General features: G+C 49.9%; 1 protein-coding gene and 1 non-coding gene across 10 annotated transcripts; both read left to right on the forward strand.

Annotated features, from left to right (window-relative positions):
* Window positions 1-6,194: 6,194 nt before the first annotated feature.
* NPM2 (nucleophosmin/nucleoplasmin 2) lies at window positions 6,195-23,908 on the forward strand. 9 transcript variants are annotated; one of them, XM_074000467.1, is made up of 10 exons: window positions 6,195-6,655; window positions 7,248-7,338; window positions 7,468-7,553; window positions 7,683-7,808; window positions 14,628-14,721; window positions 15,590-15,756; window positions 15,991-16,025; window positions 17,960-17,993; window positions 23,029-23,133; window positions 23,563-23,908. In XM_074000467.1, exons 1-10 carry the CDS (start codon window positions 6,632-6,634, stop codon window positions 23,620-23,622), a joined length of 822 nt encoding a protein of 273 aa, XP_073856568.1. In that variant the 5' UTR covers window positions 6,195-6,631; the 3' UTR covers window positions 23,623-23,908. The 9 variants fall into 9 exon arrangements, with proteins under 9 accessions (XP_073856568.1, XP_073856565.1, XP_005562797.1 ...); XM_074000464.1 differs by lacking the exon at window positions 23,563-23,908 and having other exon boundaries at window positions 23,029-23,418; XM_005562740.5 differs by lacking the exons at window positions 23,029-23,133; window positions 23,563-23,908 and adding an exon at window positions 18,105-18,361.
* Window positions 13,809-13,911, forward strand: LOC123575418 (small nucleolar RNA U13). The gene has a single exon (XR_006700707.1). It is a non-coding gene; the product is annotated as a small nucleolar RNA U13 (small nucleolar RNA).
* Window positions 23,909-24,390: the final 482 nt, after the last annotated feature.

Below are 24,390 nucleotides of genomic sequence, written 5' to 3' on the forward strand. Positions count from 1 at the left end.
ACAATGGTATATTATTTAGCCTTGAAAAAGAAGGCAATTCTGTCATCTAGGACAACATGGCTGGACCTGGAGGGCATTATGTTTAATGAAATAAACCAGACACAGAAAGACAAATATGCATGATCTCACTCATGTGGGATCTAAAATAGTCAAAATAACAAAAGCAAGGAGTATAGGAATGGTTGCCATGCCCTGGGAGGAGAGGGAAACAGGGAGGTGATGGTCAAAGGGTACAAAGTTTCAGTTACTCAAGATAAATCTGGAGTCCACTATGCAACACAGTGTCTAGAACTAACAATACTAAGTACAGTAAGTACAGTAGTATACTTACTATCTGCTAAAATAATAGATCTTACATTAAGTGTTCTTAATGAAAAAACACAGGCCGGCCGTGGTGGTTCACACCTGTAATCCCAGCACTTTGGGAGGCTGAGGCAGGTGGATTACCTGAGGTCAGGAATTCAAGACCAGCCTGACCAACATGGTGAAACCCTGTCTCTACTAAAAGTATAAAAATTAGCTGGGTGTGGTGGCGGGTGCCTGTAGTCCCAGCTACTCGGGAGGCTGAGACAGAAGAATGGCTTGAATCTGGGAAGCAGAGGTTGCAGTGAGCTGAGATCACGCCACTGCACTCCAGCCTGGGTAACAGAGTGAGACTCCATCTCAAAACAAAACCAAACAAACAAAAATAATAATAATAATAAAGAAGGCAAGAGAAAACTTCGGGAGGTGATGGATATGTTCATGGCCATGATGGTGTTGAAGGTTTCATAGGTGTATATTTATCCCCAAACTCAACAAGATGTATACCTTAAATATGTACAGCCTTTTGCATGTCAATCATACCTCATTAAGGTGGTTTCTTAAAAAAAAAAATCAATGAACTTTATATATGGATGAGAAGTTTCCTAGGTGGAATTGCAGGGTAAGAATACCAGGAGAGACAAAAACCATATAATCGTCTCAATATATGCAGAAAAAGCATCTGATAAAAGTCTACATCCCTTCATGATAAAAACTCTCAACAAGTTATGCATACAAGTAATATACCTTAACATAATAAAGGCCATATATGACAACCCACAGCTAACATCATACTGAATGGGAGAAAGCTGAAAGCCTTTACTCTAAGAACTGGAACAAGACAAGGATGCCGGCCTTCACCAGTCATATTCGACACAGTTCTATAAGTACAAACCAGAACAACCAGGTAAGAGAGAAATAAAAGGCTTCTAAATTGGAAAAGAAGGGGCCGGACGCAATAGCTCACGCTTGTAATCCCAGCACTTTGGGAGCCCAAGGTGGCCAATCACTTAAAGTCAGGAGTTAAAGACCGGCCTGGCCAACATGGTGAAACCCCATCTCTATTAAAAATACAAATATTAGCCAGGCATGGTGGCGGGCACCTGTATTCCCAGCTATTTAGGAGGCTGACGAAGGAGATTCACTTGAGCTCAGAAGGCAAAGATTGCAGCGAGCCAAGATCACACCCCTGCACTCCAGCCTGGCCATCAGAGCAAGACTCTGTCTCAAAATAAAATAAAACAATAGGCGGGGCACAGTGGCTTACACCCGTAATCCCAGCACTTTGGGAGGCCAAGGCAGGTGGATCACGAGGTCAGGAGATCAAGACGATCCTGGCTAACACGGTGAAACCCCGTCTCTGCTAAAAGTACAAAAAAATTGGCTGGGAGCAGTGGGGGGCACCTGTAGTCCCAGCTACTCGAGAGGCTGAGGCAGGAGAATGGCGTGAACCCCAGAGGTGGAGCTTGCAGTGAGCATTGATCGCGTCACTGCACTCCAGCCTGGGCAACAGAGTGAGACTCCGTCTCAAAAAATAAAATTAATTAATTAAACAATAAAAAGAAATTGGAAAAGAAGTCAAATTGTCTCTCTTTGCAGACATGATCTTATGTATAGAAAAGCCTAAACAATCCACTAAAAAACTCCTAGAACTGATAGACAAATTCAGTGAAGTTGCAAGACACCAAAATCAACATATGAAAATCAGCAGTGTTTCTATACACCAATAATAAAATAGAAAAGAAATCAAGAAAGTGATCCCATTTACAAGAGCTACAAAAAATAAAGTCCCAAGGAATAAAAGTTAACTAAGGAAGTGAAGGACCTCTATAACAAAAACTACAAAACACTGATGAAGGAAATTGGAAAGGACACAACAAAATGGAAAGACATCCCATGCTCATGAACTGGAAAAATTAATATGGTTAAAATGGCCATACTAGGGCTAGGCACAATGATTCATGCCTATAATCCCAGTGCTTTGGGAGGCCTAGGAGGGAGGATCACTTGAGCCTAGGAGTTCAAGACAAGCCTGAGCAACATAGTGAGACACAACAAAAAAATTTTACAAATTAGACAGGCGTGGTGGTACACACCTTATAGTCCAAGCTACTCAGGAGGCTGAGGCAGGAGGATTGCTTGAGCCCAGGAGTTCAAGGTTACAGTGAGCTATGACCATACCCCTGCACTCCGGCCTGGGCAACAGAGCGAGACTCTGCCTCAAAAATAGAAAATAAATAAAATTTAAAAATAAGAAATAAAATTAAATTTAAAAGGCTATACTACCCAAAGCAATCTACAGATTCAGTGCAATCCCTGTGAAAATACCATGACATTCTTCACAAAAACAGAAAAGACAATCCTAAAATTTGTATAGAACCACAAAAGACTCCAAATAGCCAAAGCAATACTGAGCAAAAAGAATAGAGGTAGAGGCATGACCCTACCTGACTTCGAAACATACTACAGGGTGGGCAAGCTCATGCCTGTAATCCCAACACTTTTGGAGGCCAACGTGTGTGGATCACTTAAGCAGAGGAGTTTGAGACCAGCCTGGACAACATGGAGAAACCCCATCTCTACCAAAAAAAAAAAATAGTAGCCAGGCATTGTGGCACACACCTATAGTCCCAGCTACTCCAGAGGCTGAGGTGGGAGGATCACTTGAGTCTAGGAGGTGGAGGCTGCAGTGAGCTGAAATTGCTCCTGCACTCCTGGGAGATAGAGCAAGACCCTGTCTCAAATATAAATATAAATATTATACACTACAAAGCTATAGTAACCAAGCAGCATGGTATTGGTATAAAAACAGACACAGACCAACGGAAAAAAATGGAGAACCCAGAAATCAATCTCTGTACTTATCACAAACTGATTTTTTGACAAAGGCACCAAGAACTTACATTGGGGAAAGGACATCTTCTTTAATAAATGGTGCTGGGAAAACTGGATATTGATAATAAGAAGAAAAGTAGACTCCATCTGTCATCACATACAAAAATCAATTCAAAATGGATTAAAGACTTAAACATAAGGCCTGAAACTATACTACTACTAGGAGAAAACCTAGGGGAAATGCTTCAGGACATGGGTCTAGGCAAAGATTTTATGGCTTAAGACTGCAAAAGCACAGGCAACAAAAACAAAAATAGACAAATAAGACTATATGAAACCAAAAACGTCTGCACTGCAAAGAAACAGTCAACAGAGTGAAGAGACAACCTGCAGAATAGGAGAAAATATTTGCAAATTATTCATCTAACAAGGGACTAATATCCAGAATATACAAGGAATACAAATGACTCAACCGCAAAAAACAAATAGTAATATTAAGTGGGCAAAGGACATGAATAGACATTTCTCAAAAGAAAACAAACAAATGGCCAATAGGCATATGAAAAAATGCTCAGCTGGGCGCAGTGGCTCACACCTGTAGTCCCAACACTTTGGGAGGCCAAGGAAGGAGGATCACAAGGTCAAGAGAATGAGGCCATCCTGGCCAACATGGTGAAACCCTGTCTCTACTAAAAATACAAAAATTAGCTGGGCATGGTGGCACGCACCTGTAGTCCCAGCTACTCGGGAGGCTGAGGCAGGAGAATTGCTTGAACCCAGGAGGCAGAGGTTGCAGAGAGCCAAGATCATACCACTGCACTCCAGCCAGGTGACAGAGCAGGACTCTGTCTCAAAAAAAAAAAAAAAAAAAAAGAAAAGAAAAGAAAAGCTCGACATCACTAATCATTAGGGAAATGCAAATTAAAACCACAATGAGGTATCATCTCACCTCAGTTAGAATGGCTGTTATCAAAAAGACAAATGCTGGCGAGGATGTGCAGAAAAGGGAACTCTTATACACTGTTGGTGGGAATGTAAGTTAGTACAGCCATTATGGAAAGCAGTACGGAGATTTCTCAAAAAACTAAAAATAGAACTACCACATGATTCAACAGTTCCATTACTGGGATAAATAACCCTAGAAATACTGATTCCTAGGAAATCAGTATCTGATTTCCTTTCCTTTGGATAAATAACCCAGTAGTGGGATTGCTGGATCATATGGTAGTCCTATTTTTAGTTTTTTGTGAAGTCCCCATACTGCTTTCCATAATGCAAATCAGTATCCAAAGGAAAGGAGGGATATCTGCACGCCCTTGTTTATTGCAGCACTATTCCAAGAGCCAAGATACGGGATCAACCTAAGTGTCCATCAACAGATGAATGGAAAAAGAAAATGTGGTACCTCTACACAATGGAATATATCCAGCCATAAAAAAATATGGAAGCCCTCTTATTTGCAGCAATATAGGTGGAACTGGAGGTCATTATGTTACGTGAAGCAAGCCAGACACAAAAAGACAAATTTCACATGCTCTCATTCATGTGGGAGCTAAAAAAAAAAAAAAAAATTGAAATTAGAGAGTAGAATGATGGAATACTAGAGGCTGGGAAGGGGTGGAGGGATGGAGAGAGATCAATGGGTACAAACATACTATTTGATAGAAATAAGTTGAAATAAGAAATAATAATAAATAAGTTGATAGTACAGTACGGTGACTATAGTTAACAATAATTTACTGTATATTTCAAAATAGCTAGAAGAGAAGACTTGAAATGTTTCCAACACAAAGAAATGATAAACATTTAGCCAGGCCCAGTGGCTCACGCCTGTAATCCCAGCACTTTGGGAGTCCAAGGCAGGAGGATCACTGAGGTCAGGAGTTCAAGACCAACCTGGCCAACATGGTGAAACCCCATCTCTATTAAAAATATGAAAATTAGCTGGGCATGGTTGTGGGCACCTGTAAACCCAGCTACTCGGGAGGCTGAGGCAGGAGAATCGCCTGAACCCGGGAGGCAGAGGTTGCAGTGAGCTGAGATCACACCACTGCACTCCAGCCTTGGTGATGAGAGTGAAACTCTGTCTCCAAAAAAAAAAAGAAATAATGTTGAAGGTGATGGATATCCCAGTTACACTGATTTGCTCATTACGCATTGTGTGCAAGTATCAAAATACCATATGTACCCCGTGAATATGTACAATTACTATGTATCAGTTAAAAAAAAGTTAATGAGGATGGTACCAGTATTATAGCCTCATTTAGCAGATGAAGAAACTGAGGCACTGAGACATGAATTAACACACCTGAAATCACAGAGTCCAGACTTGAACCCAGACTGTCCAGTTCCAGTCTCCCAGCTCTAGGTCATGACCTCAGGGTCATCCCCCTCCCCTGCCTCCATTTAGCCTTCACTGTGAACCCCAGCTGCAGCCTCACATCAGTGTGATTATTCACGGGGAGGGTGGCCTGGGGCCACTGAAGACCGGTTTGCTTTGAGCCCTACTCTCCAATGAGGCTGGAAGCCCTTTGAGGGGCTGTTTCGTATTCACTGCGGGATGCACAGACCCCGCCCGGCTGGCGGAATCACCGTTTGTTGAGTGAATACTTGAACGTCTGTGCATGGCATGCATGTGCCTGCAATTTGCTCATCTTTACCACACACTTGGCTGCAATGGCTGTCACCTCCAGTAGGCCCCCTGCCAAGGACAGAGATCTCAGGGACAGTCAAGGAGACTGGAACTGCTCAGCTGAGGACAGGGAGCCTAGGGGGCCCTGGCAGGCCCCCAAGCCTCTCCTGGGTTGTCCTGGCCAATTCACAGGGAGGTTGACCCCAGCTCCCAGGAATAAAAGATTCTGACCTCTCCGTAGCAATGAGCCCCTGCCCCAGAGGTGTGCGGGAGATCCCTGGTTATCTGAGGTGTCTCCAGGGTATATCCGCTGAAACCCCCCCTTCTCTTCACTGCCTACTGAGCCTGGGACCCGCTGCTGGTCACGTGCTTGGCCCTGTAGCGTCGCTAGCCGTGCTCCCCAGTGTGCTCCCCGCCCCCTGCCGCGGAGCCTCCCTGCTCCCCTCCCCACCCCACCTGCGGGCTGTGGCTCTCCGCGGGAGATCTCACCGTTCTGGAGATAGGGCTCGCTCTCTCTCATTGGAGACTGGAAGGACGGGCTGTCTGGGCCTTAGGAAAGGCCCATGCTGTATAAGGCATAGGGAAAGGAAAGGAAGAAAGGCAACGAACAAGGAGCGCTTCTAACTGCCGCTTCCTGCCAGCTGCAGGCCTCCCTTCCTAAGTTGGGCTAAGGTTTCCTTTCCATGGGCTGGGGAGGGGTCGCCAGTAGGCCTCGGCGGGTCCTCTTTGGCTCGGACAGCCGTTCTCACGAAGGGTCCTGGGCCGGCATCATCAGTTTCACCTGGGAACCGGTTAGAAAAGCAAATTCCCTCGGCCCCACCCAGACCCACGCCAAGGGCAGCTGTGGAGTGGGGCGCAGCGATGCGCACATTAACAGCCCTCCAGGTGATTCTACCGCGCAGAGGAGGAAACAATGGGAGAAGGGAAGGGGAGAGGCAGGCGGCTTCTTTGCGGCTGATTGGACACCTGCCCTTCCCCTTCCAAGGCTTCTTAGCCCGGCCTTGGGCAGCAGCCCTCCGGCCAGCGGGGATGAGGTTGCGCTGCGCTCCGGGAGCGCCAATGGCGTGACTGGCCCCGCGCGAAGCAGCGACAGTAAGGCTGAGTGGGGGGAGCTGGGACCTAAGCCGCGCGCACACCCCTTTCTCTGCGCCTGGTGGAGGTGCACAGAGGCTTTTGAGTTAGGCCCAAGCGCAGCCAGGTGACCTCCCCGCGGGCTTTCAAGCCTGGGCTCGGTGGACAGCTCCCTCTCGCGTGAGTCCGGCGGTCCTCTCCGCGCCCGGCCGAGCCCCGGGCTGCGCGCCCCGCTGGGAGGTGGGTACTCGTCCTCCAGGAGTTGGCGGTGAGCCCTTGACCGTGGCGGGCGCTCTCCAGCCGCGAGCGACGCCTCAGTATCTGCCGATGCCTGCCGGCCTCTGGCATCCTCCAGTCGAGGGTCAGGGTCAGGGAGCAAGGCCTCACGCGGGCGCCCTCCTTGCAGCTGCCCGGCCACCCTGCTTCTCCGCCCGGAGCCATGAATCTCAGTAGCGCCAGCAGCACGGAGGAAAAGGCAGTGACGACCGTGCTCTGGGGTGAGTGGGAACTCAGGCTACTTCCCAGAGCCACGCCCCACCTCCGGTGCGCGGCAGCTTGGGGCCCAGGTGAGCCCCTCCCTCGGGAACGAATAGAGGGCCCCACTTCCCTCCCTTTCTCCTCCGCAGGCTGCGAACTCAGTCAGGAGAGGCGGACTTGGACCTTCAGACCCCAGCTGGAGGGGAAGCAGAACTGCAGGCTGTTGCTTCATACGGTCGGTGTTCCCAAAAGAGGGGAGGAGGATGGAGTCCGGAGACTTTCTGGTCCCAACAGAGGACTATGGGTTTCTCCCGTCTGCCCTCAGGGTGATGAGGGGCCTCTGTCTATTTTCAAACCCGCGCAGATTTGCTTGGGAGAGAAAGCCAAAGAAGAGATGCATCGCGTGGAGATCCTGCCCCCAGCAAACCAGGAGGACAAGAAGATGCAGCCGGTCACTATTGCCTCGCTCCAGGCCTCAGTCCTCCCCATGGTGGGCCTTTCCCTGCTGGCAGGAAAACTGCTGCCAGCCCCAGCCTCACCCTCACCCTCACCCTTGGGTGGGGATGGACACACACGAGGGTGCATTCACCCTACAGAAGTGAGCCATGCCAGGGAGGTAGCACAGCCCATGCAGAAAGCTGGGGTCCAGCCCAGCTCACCCCTTCCTAGAGCTGTGTGACCTTAGGCAAGTTAAGCTGTCTGCAAAAATTACACTTTAAATCAGGGGTCCCCAACCACCGGGCCAAGGACCAGAATCCGTCTGTGGCCTGTTAGGAACCCGCGGCACAGCAGGAGGTGAGCAGCCAGCTAGCCAGCATTACCCCTGAGTCCCGCCTCCCATCAGATCAGAGTGGCATTAGATTCTCAGAGGAGCATGAACCCTATTGTAAGCTGTGCGTGCAAGGGGTCTAGGTTGCATGCTTCTTATAAGAATCGATTGCCTGATCTGAGGTGGAGCAGTTTCATCCCAAAACCACCCCCTACTCCCACCCCATCCATGCAAAAATTGTCTTCGAGGAAACCGTTCCCTGGTGCTAAAAAGGTTGGAGACTGCTGCTTTAAACCTTTCACTGCTAGTCACAGGAACATGGTCGATCTACATATTGGTTGTGTATCCAGAAATGCTGTAGTTTCTAATAATTCGTCTCAAGTTTTCTATGCATATAATAATTGAATAATGGCAGTTTTTCCTTTTCTTTTTTTTTTTTTTTTTTTTTTGAGATGGAGTCTCACTCTGTCACCCAGGCTGGAGCACAATGGTGCCATCTCAGCTCACTGCAACCCCCGCCTCCCAGGTTCAAGCAATTCTCCCGTCTTAGCCTCCCAAGTGGCTGGGATTACAGGCATGTTCCACTACGTCCGGCTAATTTTTTTCTTTTTAGTAGAGATGGGGTTTTGCCATGTTGGTCAGGCTGGTCTCAAACTCCTGACCTCAGGTGATGTACCTACCTTGGCCTCCCAAAGTGCTGGGATTACAGGCATGAGCCACCACACCCAGCCAACCCGTCTTTTTTCCCATGCCCATATCTGATCTACCAGCAGTCCTGTCATCTCTGCCTCCATCTTATACCCCGATGGACCACATCTCATCATCTTCCCTGCTACTCCGGTATAGGTGACAGTTGTCTGTGGCTCCATTCTAATTGCTGGGCCTTCCTACCATCACATGGTCCCCTGTAGTCTATTCCAGGGTAGGCAAACTAGAGAGCTTGAATCTAGCCCGCTGCCTGTTTTTGTAAGTAGTTTTACTGGGAACACAGCCACACTCATTCATTTGTACCCTGTCCATGGCTGCTTTTCCTCCATAACAGCAGATTTGAGTAGTCTCCATGGAGACCATATGGTTTGCAAGCCTAAAATATTACCTTCTGGCTCTTTACAGAAAGTTTCCTGGTCTGTGCTCCACATAGTTGCCAAAAAGATCTTTTTTTTTTTTTTTTTTTGAGACAGAGTCTCGCTCTGACACCCAGGCTGGAGTGCAGTGGCACAATCTCGGCTCACTGCAACCTCCACCTCCCTAGTAGCTGGGACAACAGGAGCTCCCCACCACACCCAGCTGAGGTGGTGGTGGTGGTGGTGGTGGTGGTGGTGGTGGTGGTTGTTTTGTATTTTTAGTAAAGATGGGGTTTCACCATGTTGGCCAGGCTGGTCTTGAACTTCTGACCTCAAGTCATCCACTTGCCTTGGCCTCCCAAAGTGCTGGGATTACAGGCGTGAGCCACTGTGCCTGGCCAAAAAGATCCTTTTAAACACAGGTCAGATCATGTGGCTTCTCCACTAGAACACTTAAGTCATGGCTGTCTCTCACTTAGAATAAGAGCCCAGAGTGTATTGTGGCCTGCTTCGGAGCCTTTGTGTTCTGGCCTCAGCTACCTCTCTGTTTCAGATGTGTTTTATGTCTTATGTTCCAGGTATGTATCTTTTACACAGTATGTAGCTAGATTTTGTTCTAGCTGGCCACTATAGTCTGTATTCATTGCAATTGCTGATGGAATTGGATTTGTGGCATGTACTTTGTACCCCTACTTTCTTTGCTTTTTTATTTTCTTCTCCTTTTCCTATAATTTATTAGATTAATTAAAGTTTCTTTTCCCCTTTTCACTGGTTTGGAAGTTATAGAATCTCATTCTAATTTTTTACTGGTTATCTTTAATTTTTTAAACAATCATGCATGACTCAAAGTTTAAAATTAATGTTTTATTTCCTCCCAGACAATCCAAGGAGGTTTTCTGATTCTCCTCTTTTTAGTTTTTTATTTTCGAAATGGAGTCTCACTCTGTTGCCCAGACTAGATTGCAGTGGTACAATCTTGGCTCACTGCAACCTCCATCTCCGAGGTTCAGGTGATTCTCCTGCCTCAGCCTCCCGAGTAGCTGGGATTACAGGTATGCACCACGATGCCCAGCTAATTTTTGTGTTTTTAGTACAGACAGGGTTTCACCATGTTGGCCAGGCTGGTCTTGAACTCCTGACCTCAGGTGATCTGCCTGCCTTGGCCTCCCAAAGTTCTGGGATTATAGGTGTGAACCACCGCACCTGGCCTGATTCTCGTCTTTTTATTAATTAATTAATTTATTTATTTATTTTTTGAGATGGAGTCTTGCTCTGTCGCCCAGGCTGGAGTGCAGTGGCTGGATCTCAGCTCACTGCAAGCTCCGCCTCCTGGGTTTACGCCATTCTCCTGCCTCAGCCTCCCGAGTAGCTGGGACTACAGGCACCCGCCACCTCGCCCGGCTAGTTTTTTGTATTTTTTAGTAGAGACGGGGTTTCACCGTGTTAGCCAGGATGGTCTCCATCTCCTGACCTCGTGATCCACCCATCTCGGCCTCCCAAAGTGCTGGGATTACAGGCTTGAGCCACCGCGCCCAGCCGGTGATTCTCATCTTTTTAACTTCAATATTATTATCTAGTGTTCTAGCTCCAACTTGTCAACTTGCTCAACACTACTCATTACTAGTACTATTGTATTTTCCAGTTAATTCTTAGGTAGGTTTACTTTGTTTACCAGTGAGTTTGGTTACCACTGCTTCTTGCACCCACTTCTTCCTTCTTGATTTAATTTATCTTTTTTAGAAACACACTTTAGTGAGCCTGAGAATAGTAAACTTACTCAGGCTTTGTCTGGAAATATCATGATTATGCCCTCATTCCTTCACGATGGTTTGACTGTGTATATAATTCTAGGTCGAGAGTTTCCTTCAGCTTTGAAGCTGTTCTATTCTGGTTCCCAATGTTGCTGTTGAAATCCTCAATCTGTCTGATTATTTCCTTTTTGGAGATGTCTTTCCTTTCTGGTTTATTTTAAGGCAATGTCTTTTGTTTTTATTTTCTTTTTATTTATTTATTTTTTTTTTTGAGATGGAGTCTCGCTCTGTCGCCCAGGCTGGAGTGCAGTGGCCGGATCTCAGCTCACTGCAAGCTCCGCCTCCCGGGTTTACGCCATTCTCCTGCCTCAGCCTCCCGAATAGCTGGGACTACAGGCGCCTGCCACCTCGCCCGGCTAGTTTTTTGTATTTTTTAGTAGAGACGGGGTTTCACCGTGTTAGCCAGGATGGTCTTGATCTCCTGACCTCGTGATCCGCCCGTCTCGGCCTCCCAAAGTGCTGGGATTCCAGGCTTGAGCCACTGCACCCGGTCGTTTCTATTTTCTATAGTTTTACCATGATATGTTAAGGTGTAGATTTATTTTTATTTATCTGTTCAGGACTTAGGTTTTCAGGTATGAGGATCTATGTCTTTGATCAATTCTGGAAAATTCTTGGTTGTTTTCCCTTTGAATATTGACTGTCTTCCAGTCTCTCGAGTTCCTTTTCCAATTAGATATATGTTGGGCATTCTCACTCTGTCCCCCGTGTTAGCTTTTCTTTCATGTTTCTTTAAATCTCTCCCTCTGTGCCTTATATTTGGTAATTCCTTCACAGTATTGTTGATCATACTAATTCTGCTTCTGCTGCTTTATTCTTCTTTTTAATCATTTGTTGAGGTTTTCTTTTGTTTTTGTTTTAAAAAAGACAAGGTCTTGCTCTGTTGCCCAGGTTGGAGTGCAATGGCCTGATCATGGCTCACTGCAGCCTCAAACTCCTGGGCTCAAGTGATCCTCTCCTTCAGCCTCCTGAGTAGCTGGGACTACAGGCACAAGCCATCATGCCCGGCTATTATTATTTTTTTTGTAGAGCTGGAGTCTCACTATGTTATCCAGACTGGTTTCTAAATTCTGACCTCAAGCGATCCTCCCACCTTGGCCTCTCAAAGCACTGGGATTATAGGCATGAGTCACCACGCCCATCCTCAGCTTCCGGTTTTTTATATCTAGAAAGCTGCATTTGGTTCTTTTTCTTGTTCATAATGTCTTGTTCTTATGATAATGATTCCTACTTTTACATTTACTTGGTTTTAAACTTATATATATATATATACATATGTATATATATATATACACACACACACACACACATACATATTTGTGTATATACATGTTTTAGAGACAAGATCTTGCTCTGTCTCCCGGTCTGGAGTGCAGTGGTGCAATCATAGCTCACTACAGTCTTGAACTTCTGAGTTCAAGCCATCTTCCTGCCTCAGCCTCCCGAGTAGCCTGGGCTACAGGCATGCACCACCACACCCAGCTTTATCTGATATTTTTTTAGATTGGGGTTCTAAGGTCTTGGTTGGGCTAGTCTGCAGTCACTTGATTTCTTTCTGTTGACTCTAGCTGGATTGTTTCTTGTATGTTTTGTAATTTTATACGGTGAGCTCATCTTTAGTTTATTTTGTTGTTTTCCAAAAGAATTTGATGTGGCCTGAGTTTGGAGAGTGTCCCAACAGAGTGGTTTCGTGTTTGCTTCTGCCATTTACCTCAGGAATATCATAAGCTTGGGATTTTCTATACATTTCTTGGCTTGGCAGTACTCACTGAGTAAATTCAGACCCCGTAAGTGAGAGGCGCAGCTGTGGGTCGTGGGCTCTCACTGGAGGCTTCTTTTATTTCCATTCATGCTTCCTTGTTAGCTTCCTTTTATGGTGGCTAGGGTTTTGATTTTTCTTTTTCATTTTCGAGGGGAAGAGGGCTGGTTTGGGCTTTTTAGTCTGCAATCCTCAACACTTACCTTGGGCCTTTTACTAAGGGTACAGCCCTTGCGGGTCCTAGCCTCCCCATGGTGGTCTCAGCTGCAACTCTCCTTCTCGCCTGAGCCCGAGGCCTTGTCTCCTGTCTGTGAGGTTTTTTGTGTTGCTTTGTTGTATTTTTTAAAGACAGAGTCTCGTTCTGTCGCCCAGGCTGGCATGCAGTGGCACAATCTCGGCTCACTGCAACCTCTGCTTCCTGGGTTCAAGCAGTTCTCCTGCCTCAGCCTCCTGAGTAGCTGGGATTACAGGTGTGCACCACCATACCTGGCTAATTTTTGTATTTTTAGTAGAAACAGGGTTTCACCATATTGGCCAGGCTGGTCTCAAACTTCTAATCTCAAGTTATCCGCCTGCCTCAGCCTCCCAAAGTGCTGGGATTACGGGCATGAGCCACCGTGCCCGGCCTGTGTGTGAGCTCTGAAGTGAAAAGTCCTGGCTATTTTCAGGCCCATTTCCCTTCAGTTGCTGCACACCAGCTCCTGCACCCGCCTCTCTTCATTTCTTTTTTCTTTTCTTTTTTTTTTTTTTTTGGAGACAGAGTCTCGCTCTGTCGCCCAGGCTGGAGTGCGGTGGCGCGATCTCAGCTCACCGCAAGCTCCACCTCCCGGGTTCATGCCATTCTCCTACCTCAGCCTTCCAAGTAGGTGGGACTACAGGTGCCCACCACCACGTCTGGCTAATTTTTTGTATTTTTAGTAGAGACAGGGTTTCACCGTGTTAGCCAGGATGGTCTCAGTCTCCTGACCTCGTGATCCACCCACCTCGGTCTCCCAAAGTGCTGGGATTACAGGTGTGAGCCACTTCGCCCAGCCAAAACCTTTATTATGTATATCCATACATTATGCATAAGACAAAAGTACCATAGAGGCTCTTGTCATTTAAAAGTGTGATGATTGGGGTTTCACACTTGTGCATAAGATGTGCCTCCCACAAACCTGGTTACGAGTTGGCACATTACCTGTCTGATGTGAAAAAAGAAAGTAGTACTGTACATAAAATCGTGAATCTGCTTTCTCATTTGATGAGTGTCTCAGTCTGCCCAAGTTGCTATAACAAAATACCACAGACTGGAGGGCTTTAGCAACAGACGTTTTCTCACAGTTCTGGAGGCTTGAGGTCTGAGATCAGGGGGCCGGCATGGTTGGGTTCTGGTAAGGGTCCTCTCCCTGGGTTGCAGATGGCAGCCTTCTTGCTATGTGTTCACATGTGGGGCAGGAGAGTGGAGAGAAAGAGAGTGAGTGAGTTCTCCAGTGTCTCTTACTGTAAAGGTACTAGTTCTATCATGAGGGTCCCACCCTCATGACCCCAAACCTAATGACCTCCCAAGGCCCCCATTTCTAAATACTATCACAGTGGAGAATAGGGCTTCAACGTAGGAATTTGGAGGATGGGGGAACAGCTGTAATTTAGCCCATAGCAATCAGACTTCCCTATCGACAGCTGCCTTTCAGCTTGGAGGCCCATCTGTGAGCCTAGCAAGAATGGGATTACCAGGTTCAAATTCTTGGACAGAGCCCACCTCAGCAGGGGGGTACAGGGCTGAGAACACAGTAAGGTCCACACAATCCATGAGTAGTGTGTAGGGTTTGGGGAGGGAAATCAACTCAGTATTTCTGCCTGAGGCCAGCCCCCGAGAGGTGCCAGGCCTAAGTGGCCCTCTCTTCTCTGCTTCCTCCCACTGCAGGTCACCATGGTAGGAGTGCAGCTTTCTCCCCCAGTTACTTTCCAGCTCCGGGCTGGCTCAGGACCCGTGTTCCTCTGTGGCCAGGAACGTTATGGTAAGTCAGAACCCGGGCTCAGGAAGGTCTGAGAGTACCGTGCCAGGCAGGGGCTCGAGATATACTAGCTATTCAAACCCTGGAGGGATTCTTGAGTTTTGGGAGAAAATCCGCAAAGGCAACATCACGACCAGCAGCCTGGACTGGAAGGCAAGGGCGCTGGTCCCTGTTCTTCTTTACCCGCTATGACCTCTGTAGGCTGCGGCCCCTCGCTTGTAAACTTCAAAGAGCAGTTGTGAAGAATAAATGGGATATTCAGGAAAAGTACTCAGCGTAATACCCCGTACTAGGGAGCCACTGTTCAGGATGTGGCTGCTGCAGTGATGCAGACCACAGCAACGCGGACTGTAGCAATGCAGCATGATGCTGACTCCTTCAAGATCCCTTCAACTGGCCCTCTTTTCTGTATGATTATGCCTCATTCATAATTATGATTATGCTAAAAAGCCTTGGCAGGTCCCACTTGTCTTAGGATAAAGTTTCAGTTCATTAGCTATTTGCTTTAGATTCTTTCCCCTTCTCCCTCCTCTTCCTCCCCCACTCTGCCTACCTTTAGCCTTGACCCCAGCCCTTGCCAATATGAATCCCCCTCCTACCCAGCCAGAGCCACTTCCCCTGCCCTCTTTCTACCACCCCAGCCCTCTGGAGGGCTTTCCTAGACCCCCTACCCTACCCTGGCCCCCACTGTCAAGAGGGCCAGAAAGGGTGCCGCCCTGTACAGGTGGCAGGCAGGTAACCACTGTTAACTCCAGACTAGGATTCCTCCAGGGCAGTGCTTGGAGCAACATGGATCACAGAATGGGAGGTGGGCATCGAGATTCTGTAACTCTGAAGCTGTGCCCTTGCCCCCTTTCCCATGCTATCACAGAAGCATCAGACCTAACCTGGGAGGAGGAGGAGGAGGAAGAAGGGGAAGAGGAGGAAGAAGAGGAGGAAGATGATGAGGATGAGGATGCAGATGTATCTCTGGAGGAGGAAAGCCCTGTCAAACAAGTCAAAAGGCTGGTGCCCCAGAAGCAGACGAGCGTGGCTAAGGTGGGGGAAGGAGTGTGGCTGTTTGGAAGGAAGTGGTGCCCCTACAGAAGCACCTCAGAGGGATGGGCCACCGGGAGCCTGGGCCAGCCTCCCAAGCTGAGTGTGCAGGATGGGCCAAGGCCACCTTGGCTAGTTCTGGCCAGGTGCTCAGCGGGAACCTTGTGGACCTTGGGAATCTGTTCTGGCTCTGGACTTTGTCCTAACTCTCCTAATAAACTGTTTTTTGGTTCCCAGAAAAAAAAGCTGGAAAAAGAACAAGAGGAAACAAGGTAACTCTTCCTACCTGTTAAATTAGCCGAAGTCTCTTAGCTGAGATATACAGTGTTAGAATACTGTGCTGTTGGCATGTGCGCGTACAAATGTACACACGGTGCATATACCTCACACGCAGGCACACGGGTATGGAAGTTCTGGAGGGTGGCATCACCTTTCTGGAAAAGCATTATAACATTCTTATCTTGGGACCTAATTCCACTGAAGGCAATTCCTTCCACAGAATTCCATCCAAAATTCAGGGGAAATTATCTGCACTAAGATATTTCTCATGGCTGGGCACAGTGGCTCGTGCCTGTAATCCCAGCACTTTGGGATGCCAAGGCAGGCGGATCACTTGAGATCAGGAGCTCGAGACTAGCTTGGTCAACATGATGAAACCCTGTGTTTACTAAAAATACAAAAATTAGCCAGGCCTGGTGGCGTGCCTGTAATTCCAACTACTCAGGAGGCTGAGGCATGAGAATTGCTTGAGCCCAGGGAAAAGTTGCAGTGAGCCGAGATTGTGCCACTGCACTCCAGCCTGGATGACACAGCGAGACTCAGTCTCAAAAAACAAAATTAAAAAAAGATGCTTATCATGGCATTATTCAAATAGTGAAAAAATGGAAGCATTCTAAATGTCTACCAATGTAACAATTGACTAAACTACATCTCTTTTCTCAATGGAATATTAATAATGCTTATGAAAAATATAGCAACCTGGAAAGTATGTGTATGGTTTTGGTTTATTTGTTTAATGAGACAGGGTTTTGCTCTGCCACCCAAGCTGGAGTGTGATGGCACAATCATGGCTCACTGCAGCCTTCACTTCCTGGGCTCAAGTGATCCTCCCACCTCAGCTTTCCAAGTAGCTAGGACTATAGGCACGTGCCACTATGCATGGCTAACTTTTAAGTTTTGTGTAGAGACAGGGTCTTTGTTGCCCAAGCTGATCTCAAACTCCTGGCCTCACACAATCCTCCTGCCTCAGCCTCCCAAACCACTGGAATTACAAGTGTGAACTCTGCACCTGACAAGAATATTGATAGTTCATAGAGCAGGATATAAAGTCATTTTTATTTTATTTCACACATTTTTTTTTAAGAGTTTGACCAGGCCGGGCATGGTGGCTCACACCTGTAATTCCAGCACTTTGGGAAGCCAAGGTGGGAGACTCACTTGAGGTCAGGAGTTCAAGACCAGTCTTGCCAACATAGCAAAACCCTGTCTCTACTGAAAATACAAAATTTAGCTGGGCGTGGTGGCATGTGCCTGTAATCTCAGCTACTCAGGAGGCTGAGGCAGGAGAATTACTTAAACCTGGAATGCGAAGGATGCAGTGAGCCAAGATCACACCACTGCACTCCAGCCTGGGCAACACAGCAAGACTCCATCTCAAAAAAAAAAAAAAGTTTGACCAAAAAAAAAATAATAACCCTGAAAGAAAATACACCAGAATGTTTAGTGTGGACAGTAAAGAAAACCCTAACTAATGTATTTTCTTGTCTATTTGCTATATTTTGTACAAAATGGTTAATATTTTATAATGAAAAAGACATTTGTGGGCCAGGTGTGGTGGTGCACACCTGCAGTCCCAGCTACTCAGGAGGCTGAGGCAGGAGGATCACTTGAGCCCAGGAGGCTGCAGTGAGCTGTGATGGTGTCACTGTACTGTAGCCTGGGCAACAGAGCCAGACTCCATCTCAAAAACAAAACAAAAAAAAAAGACATTTGTGATAACCAAATGAAGATAGAAGCCTAAGGAAAACACATGTGCGTGTGCATGCACACACGCACACCCCTTTGTTTAAAGAGTCTGAGTGGTCCCCAGGAGAAGCAGCCAGGCTTGCTTTCCAGGGTGGGCACTGGGAGGGCCCCGCCACGGGTCTGGAGCTGAGCTCTCTCCCTGACCCCCATCCCACTCCTGCTCCACTCCACCCTGTTGCAGAGCCAGCGTTAGAGACAAGAGCCCTGCGAAAAAGGTGAGTAGGACCGGGGGCTGTGGCCCCTGAGACAGGCGGGTATTTTCTGGGGGGGCTGCCTGGTATGGAGAAGGGAATGGGGGACCCTGGAGCCCTGCCTTCCCTCCACAGGCCAAAGCCACAGCCAGACCCAAGAAGCCAGGATTCAAGAAATGAGGGGCCACGCTTTGGGGGCCACAGTGCAAAGTGGGCCTTCCCTGGACTGTGCTGCGGGCACAGGGTGCCCCTGCCCGGACCCTCCATCTGTGTCTGAATGTGACAGCGGTGTTGTAGGGGCAACATGAGAGCCCCTCACCCCCAACTCTCCGCTTTCAGGAGAGCCCCAGTGAAGAGCCCCACCTCGGGGTCACAATAAAGTTGCCTAGTCAGGACTTCCCTTCTCTTCCCTGGAGCCGGCCTCCTTGTCCGCGGCGCCAGCCCAAGTGCCCGGCAGAGGGCAGCCTTGAACCAGTGCACCCGGGCCCTGAGGTCATACCTGCCTCGCTGTACCCAGCCCCCGCGGCTTGAGCCTGCTGTGTCCCTCCTCCTCGGCACCCCCAATTCTCCCCCAGTGGCAAGGGAAGAGCCTAGAGTCTGCCTTCTGCTGAGCTGAGTGTCAGGTGGATTTGCAGCCCGCACACTCCCTCTGGGCAGGGCTAGGTTTATAGGCACCCAAGGGCTACAGAGGCTCAAGCTACCAGAAAGGGCCTTGCCCTAGGGGGCCAGTGCCCACGGTCTTCTCCCGACCATACTCCTGTCAGGCAGCTACTGTGTGCAGAGCATCTATAGGGACCTCAGGGACATCCATTCTTCCTGCTTGCTTCTGTTAGGGGCCAGCTCTTACAGGCACCTCCCGCGTGTGCAGATCTGGGTCAGGCAGGAGCCAGAGGCCCGCACCCTCAAGGAAACCTTTGAGGTGGGGTAGACGGGATGAGCTTTACAGAGGCACCAAGCCCCACATGCTATCAAGCCGGCCTCAGTCAAGCATAGGGGCGAGGTCAAGAGAGGACTGGAAAATGGGGTGGGGGACCCCCACCCTCTCCCCGGTGTGCAGAGGGCACTCTGGAGGGCTGTTCACACGTGGGTGACGCTGGCGCAGTCCCTGGAGCAGGCAAACACACAGATGGGCCTCCCACTCGGGGTTATCCATGTAGCGCCTCTGCTGGCTTCTCCCTGCCCCTCCCCAGCACCCTCGGGGGCCAGGCCTGAAGTGAACCAGTGGGGAGCTGGTCCTGCCATCCTGCCTAGGATCCCCAGGTATGGGGCTCAGGAGGTCGGAGCTCTTTGAACACCTGCCTGGGAAAGTCAACAGCCAGGCTGGGGCCTCCTGTCCAGCTATAGCTTCTCTTGAGACCAGAGACAGAGGTAGTAGAGGGCAGGGTGGTATTCATTTTTTTTTTTTCATTTTTTTAGAGACAGGGTCTCACTTTGTCGCCCAGGCTGGAGGGCAGTGGCACAGTCTTAGCTCACGGCAGCCTCGACTTCCTGGGCTCAAGCAATCCTCCCACCTCAGTCTCCCAAAGAGCTTGGAACTACAGGTGTGAGCCACCACACCACAATGAATTTTAAATTTTTTTGTAGAGACAGGGGGTCTTGTTATGTTGCCCAGGCTGGTCTCCAACTCCTGGGCTCAAGAGATCCTCCCGCCTCGGCCTCCCAAAGTGCTGGGATTACAGATGTGAGCCACCGCGCCCGCCCAGGGTGGCATTCTCCCTGCATGTTTCCTACCCCCATGAGACGGATGTGGGTGCTGTCCCGCCCTCCAACAAACAGACAAGCCACTAACTTCAGGTCACCCAGAGTCCCACCCTCCAACAAGGGGACAAACCACTAACTTCAGGTCGTCCAGAGAGTGACGTGGGGGACTGCTCCATGTGGGCAGCTGGTGCTTTTCGAACTTGGTTTCATCCACAGTGACCCGGGGTAGACAAACCCAGCTCCTCACCTTCAAGTCACTTACAGTTTAGGGAAACAAAACCCAACACAGTCATTTCAGTTACTGGCCGGTGCTTTGAAGGGAGTGGAACAGGTGAATTTGGGGGGCAGGGGGAAGCAGTTTGGCGAGAAGGTCTCCTGGAGGAGGCAATGGACAAGAAGGGGCCAATGGACTTCATAAGGAGCTGGCAGAGGACGTCCCTGGGAACAGGAGCACAGCATGCAAAAGGTCCAAGGCAGACACCTACTTGAAGGGGGATTGCTGCAGTGACAGCTGCTAATACCCACGACCCACTCCTTTAATCCTCATAACCGTGCCTTAAGGGGATTGTGATTGGCTCCATTTCTTTTTTTTTTTTTTTTTAATTTTTTTTAGAGACTGGGTCATACTCTGTCACCCAGGTTGGAGTGCAGTGGCGCAATCATGGCTCACTGCAGCCCAGAACTCTGGGTTCCACCTATATCCTCCCGCTTCAGCCCCCTCAAGTAGCTGGGAATACAGGGACGCACCACCACACCCAGCTCATTTTTTAACATTTTTGTAGAGACGGGGGTCTCACTATATGGCCCCGGCTGGTCTCAAACTCCTGACATCAAGCTATCCTTCTACCTCGGCTGCCCAAAGTGCTGGGATTACAGGTGTGAGCCACCACACCTGGCCCAGCACCACTTCTCAGATGAGGAAAGTGTGGCACAGAGAGGTTAGACAAGTTGCCCCAAGGTGACACGGCTGGCAGAGGAGCCAGGGAGTCCGGCCCCAGAGCCCTGGATTTTGACCACTCTGCTGATGGGAGGGAGGCATGAGCCGGTGCACAGTTTACGAAGTCTTGTAAACTGAGAGCAGGAGTTAGAAGTCAGTCAACCATGTAATGGTAGTCCTCAAGGGACAGCCAGGCCTCTCTACAGCCAAGCATGTATTTGGCCCCAAGCAGATAAACCAGTGATCACTTGATTTTGATTTGCAAGCAGGCAGTAGGAAATAAACTGCAAAGGTGGAGGCCGGATGCTGTGGGTCACGCCTGTAATCCCAGCACTTTGGGAGGCCGAGGTGGGTGGATCACCTGAGGTCGGGAGTTCGAGACCAGCCTGACCAACATGGAGAAACCCCCGTCTCTATTAAAAATACAAAATTAGCCAGGCGTGGTGGTGGGCACCTGTAATCCCAGCTACTCAGGAGGCTGAGGCAGGAGAATCACTTCAACCTGGGAAACGGAGGTTACGGTGAGCTGAGATCACACCATTGCACTCCAGCCTGGACAACAAGAATGAAACTCCGGTCTCAAAAAAAAAAATTGCAAAAATTCCATCCTCCTTGCTAGAGCGCCCTTTGCCCTCTGCCCTTCACCCTTCCCCTGCCCCAACGCTTCTGTTTTTCAGCAGGAAGAGGGTGGGCTGGGCTCAAGCAGGTGGTGGCAAGTGGCTGACCTGCAGGTGGGCTCTGTGTTTGCACCAGCTGGGCTGTTAGGAGAGGCAGGCGTGAGACGACCCCAGCTGGGGGGTGTTGAACTTGGCACTAGGGGGTGGGGATTAACCACAGCAGCCCAGGCTACTTCTCAGTTCCCTTATCACCTCCTGAACGCCACCCCCCCAGCAATGAATGTTAATAAACTCCACCCTTCTTCACTCCCCCTTACCCCCAGCTCACTCCAGTCAAAGGAGAAAGTCTGACAGTTTAGGTCAACTGAAGCTAAACCACAAAACGGGCCCCTGCCCCCATTCTTGTGGCACTTGTTGCGTTTCTGCGAGTCCTTTATCTCAGCTGATGTGGATGGCGGTGGTTTTGACAGCATCCCTGGTAGTAGCCATTTCCTTTTTATAAACTGGGACCTGAAATCAGAGAAGTGAAGGGACTTGCCACAGGTCACACAGCATATAAGGACCAGGGCAAGGTGGGGGTGATAAAATCAAGGGCTCCATGCTGCCTCCCCACTCAGGGCCCACCACTGGCTTCCCCATGGGCGTAAAGGAGCACACCAAGTTAGAAGGCCAGGCTTGCAGGTGCCCAACCGGAAGGGACAAGGAGCCACAGCTGTCTTGCCTATGACACAGGGCATCCAGCCATGCCCAGAGCTAACCCCCTGGCTAAGCTCCGAGGCCCAGCTTGTCTGCTGGCATCTGTTACCATGGAGACCCAGGCTGGCCTGAGGGCTGGCCAGTGACAGCAGGCCCTGTCCCCATGGATAGAAACCAGGTGCTTGGGCTCAGAGGCCTTGAGTGGCTCCCACTGTCCCCATGGCCAGTAAGTCCCGACAGCATAAATTGGAACCCTCACCCAACTTTTGCCCCCAGCTGACACCTCCACCCTGGAACCCAAGGCCTGAGCTGTCCCCTCCACGTGTCTGTGCTCTCTTTAATGCCCTGCCTAGGGGTTGGGAGCTGGTGAGGATGTGGATGTGAGGTTGAAGGTTTCTCAGGGAATGAGCCAGAGCTGCCCGAAGAGGCAGAGTGTAACCCAGACTGCAGATGATGGGAAGAACGCGGAACGAAAGTGACCCGAAGGATCCACAGGGGGAAAGCAGAGAGGTGGGCACGTGGGCACCTGGTGCCTTGCCCCAGCCATGCCACCAGCTAGCTGTGAGGCTTTGGGCGAGTCCCTTGCCCTCTCTGGCTCTCATCCAAGGAATGAGGAAGTTGGAACAAATGATGAATCCCTAAGACCCCTTCTAGCTTTGACGTTCTTTGAGTTTCATTCCAAATCCCCGGACTCCCCCTGGTAAGCAAGGCCAGGGCTCGCCCACCCTCCCCACACAAGCTCAGGCTGCACCCACTCCTGGGCTGGGTCCCCGAGGAAGAGCCTGTGGAGAGGAGAGCCCAGAGCTGCCTGCACTGGTCAGTGCATGGGGGCAGGGGTGGCAGACCACTTTGTGGATTGATGGAGCTCAGGAAGGTGAGAAGGAACCCACAGGTGAGAGTTTCGCCCCCCTGGTCATCTCTTTAGGTAAATAAATCCACATCCGCCACTTCCCCTTCCCTTCCCACCCTGGGCGCGCAGAGAACTCCAGGGAGCCCAGAGCTGGGGCCTGAGCTCTGCTCACTCACAGTGGGTCTTCCCTCAGAGATCCCCAAGCAGACCCCCAGGCCCTCCTATCTTCTGCAGTCACCGTCATCCACTTTTCTGTAGGGAGGGAACAGCATGGAGCTCTCTGTTCACCAGTCTCCAGGACCTCGGATTCCACCTTTAATCCTGAAAACCCAGGAAGGCTTCTGTGTCCCTACAATGAAGCAGGTTTGGGGCTGGATCTGGAGGGTGGCAACTCAAACCATGCAGAACAGAAGAAGGATGGACTTTTCCATTCTGGCTATTCCATTCACTAGCTGGGCCATTCTGAGCAAACACCTCCCAGTGTGCCTCAGTTTTCTCATCGGCAAAATGGGCTAGTCCCTGGCATTGTACCGAGCAATGTGGGACCGGAGGTCAGGGGAAGAGGCTGGTAGGCACTTCATCCCAGGCAGCTGCTCAGGAACACGGGACACAGGGAGGGGACTCTGAGCTGCTCCTAGCTCAGAGAGGCTCCAGGGACAGGCACTGGGAGGAAGGGGATGCAGAATGGTGAGTGGAGCTGGGTCTCGGAACACAGACCTCTTGAAGTCTGCTGTGTGCTGATTTCACACTAAACCCCCAACACCCTGAGGCATTCCTGTCCTCATTTCTCAGATGGAACTACAGAAGCCCAAGGAAAAGGGGCTTAGGCCAGGACACCCAGCTCTTCTCTGAGTCTCTGTCTCAGGCCAGCTTTTGCACCTCTCCATTGGGATTTTCCTAGACCTCCATCTATACCTGCCAACCCACCTCTGACCCCCAATCTGTTGCGCCCAGTATTTGCTGCTGGTCAGGACAGACTTAACCCCTCCTTCCCAGCAATCAGCTGCTCCAAGCCAAGCCCACCCCTGCCCCCTGGAGGGAGGCTCCTCCTTTTAAGGCTGCTTCTGGGAATTTCCACTCCTGAGCCAGAACCAGAGACCCCAGCCCCGCTTGACACCTGCAGCTCACCCTTGGGGAGGTGGGGCACCAGACCTGAGGGCAGGAGACTGGGGAGGTGGGGCACCAGACCTGAGGGCAGGAGACTGGGGAGGTGGGGCACCAGACCTGAGGGCAGGAGACTGGGGAGGTGGGGCACCAGACCTGAGGGCAGGAGACTGGGGAGGTGGGGCACCAGACCTGAGGGCAGGAGACTGGGGAGGTGGGGCACCAGACCTGAGGGCAGGAGACTGGGGAGGTGGGGCACCAGACCTGAGGGCAGGAGACTGGGGAGGTGGGGCACCAGACCTGAGGGCAGGAGACGCAGACCCGGAGAGGGGAGGAGGGGCTCCCCCTCCCTTGCCTGCCACACATCGAGTTTGCCTGCGTCGAGTTTGGCCAGTCTGTGAGGGTCAGGAATAGAGCGGGAGACAGCAGGGCCACCTCCTTCAGAAGGCCCCCACTGCTCCATCTCTGCACTGGGTGGCCCAGGAGAGACTGGCAGCCCAGAGGGCACAGCGCGCA

The sequence above is a fragment of the Macaca fascicularis genome, chromosome 8 (assembly GCF_037993035.2).
Source record: "Macaca fascicularis isolate 582-1 chromosome 8, T2T-MFA8v1.1".
In the NCBI taxonomy this organism is placed as follows: domain Eukaryota; kingdom Metazoa; phylum Chordata; class Mammalia; order Primates; family Cercopithecidae; genus Macaca; species Macaca fascicularis.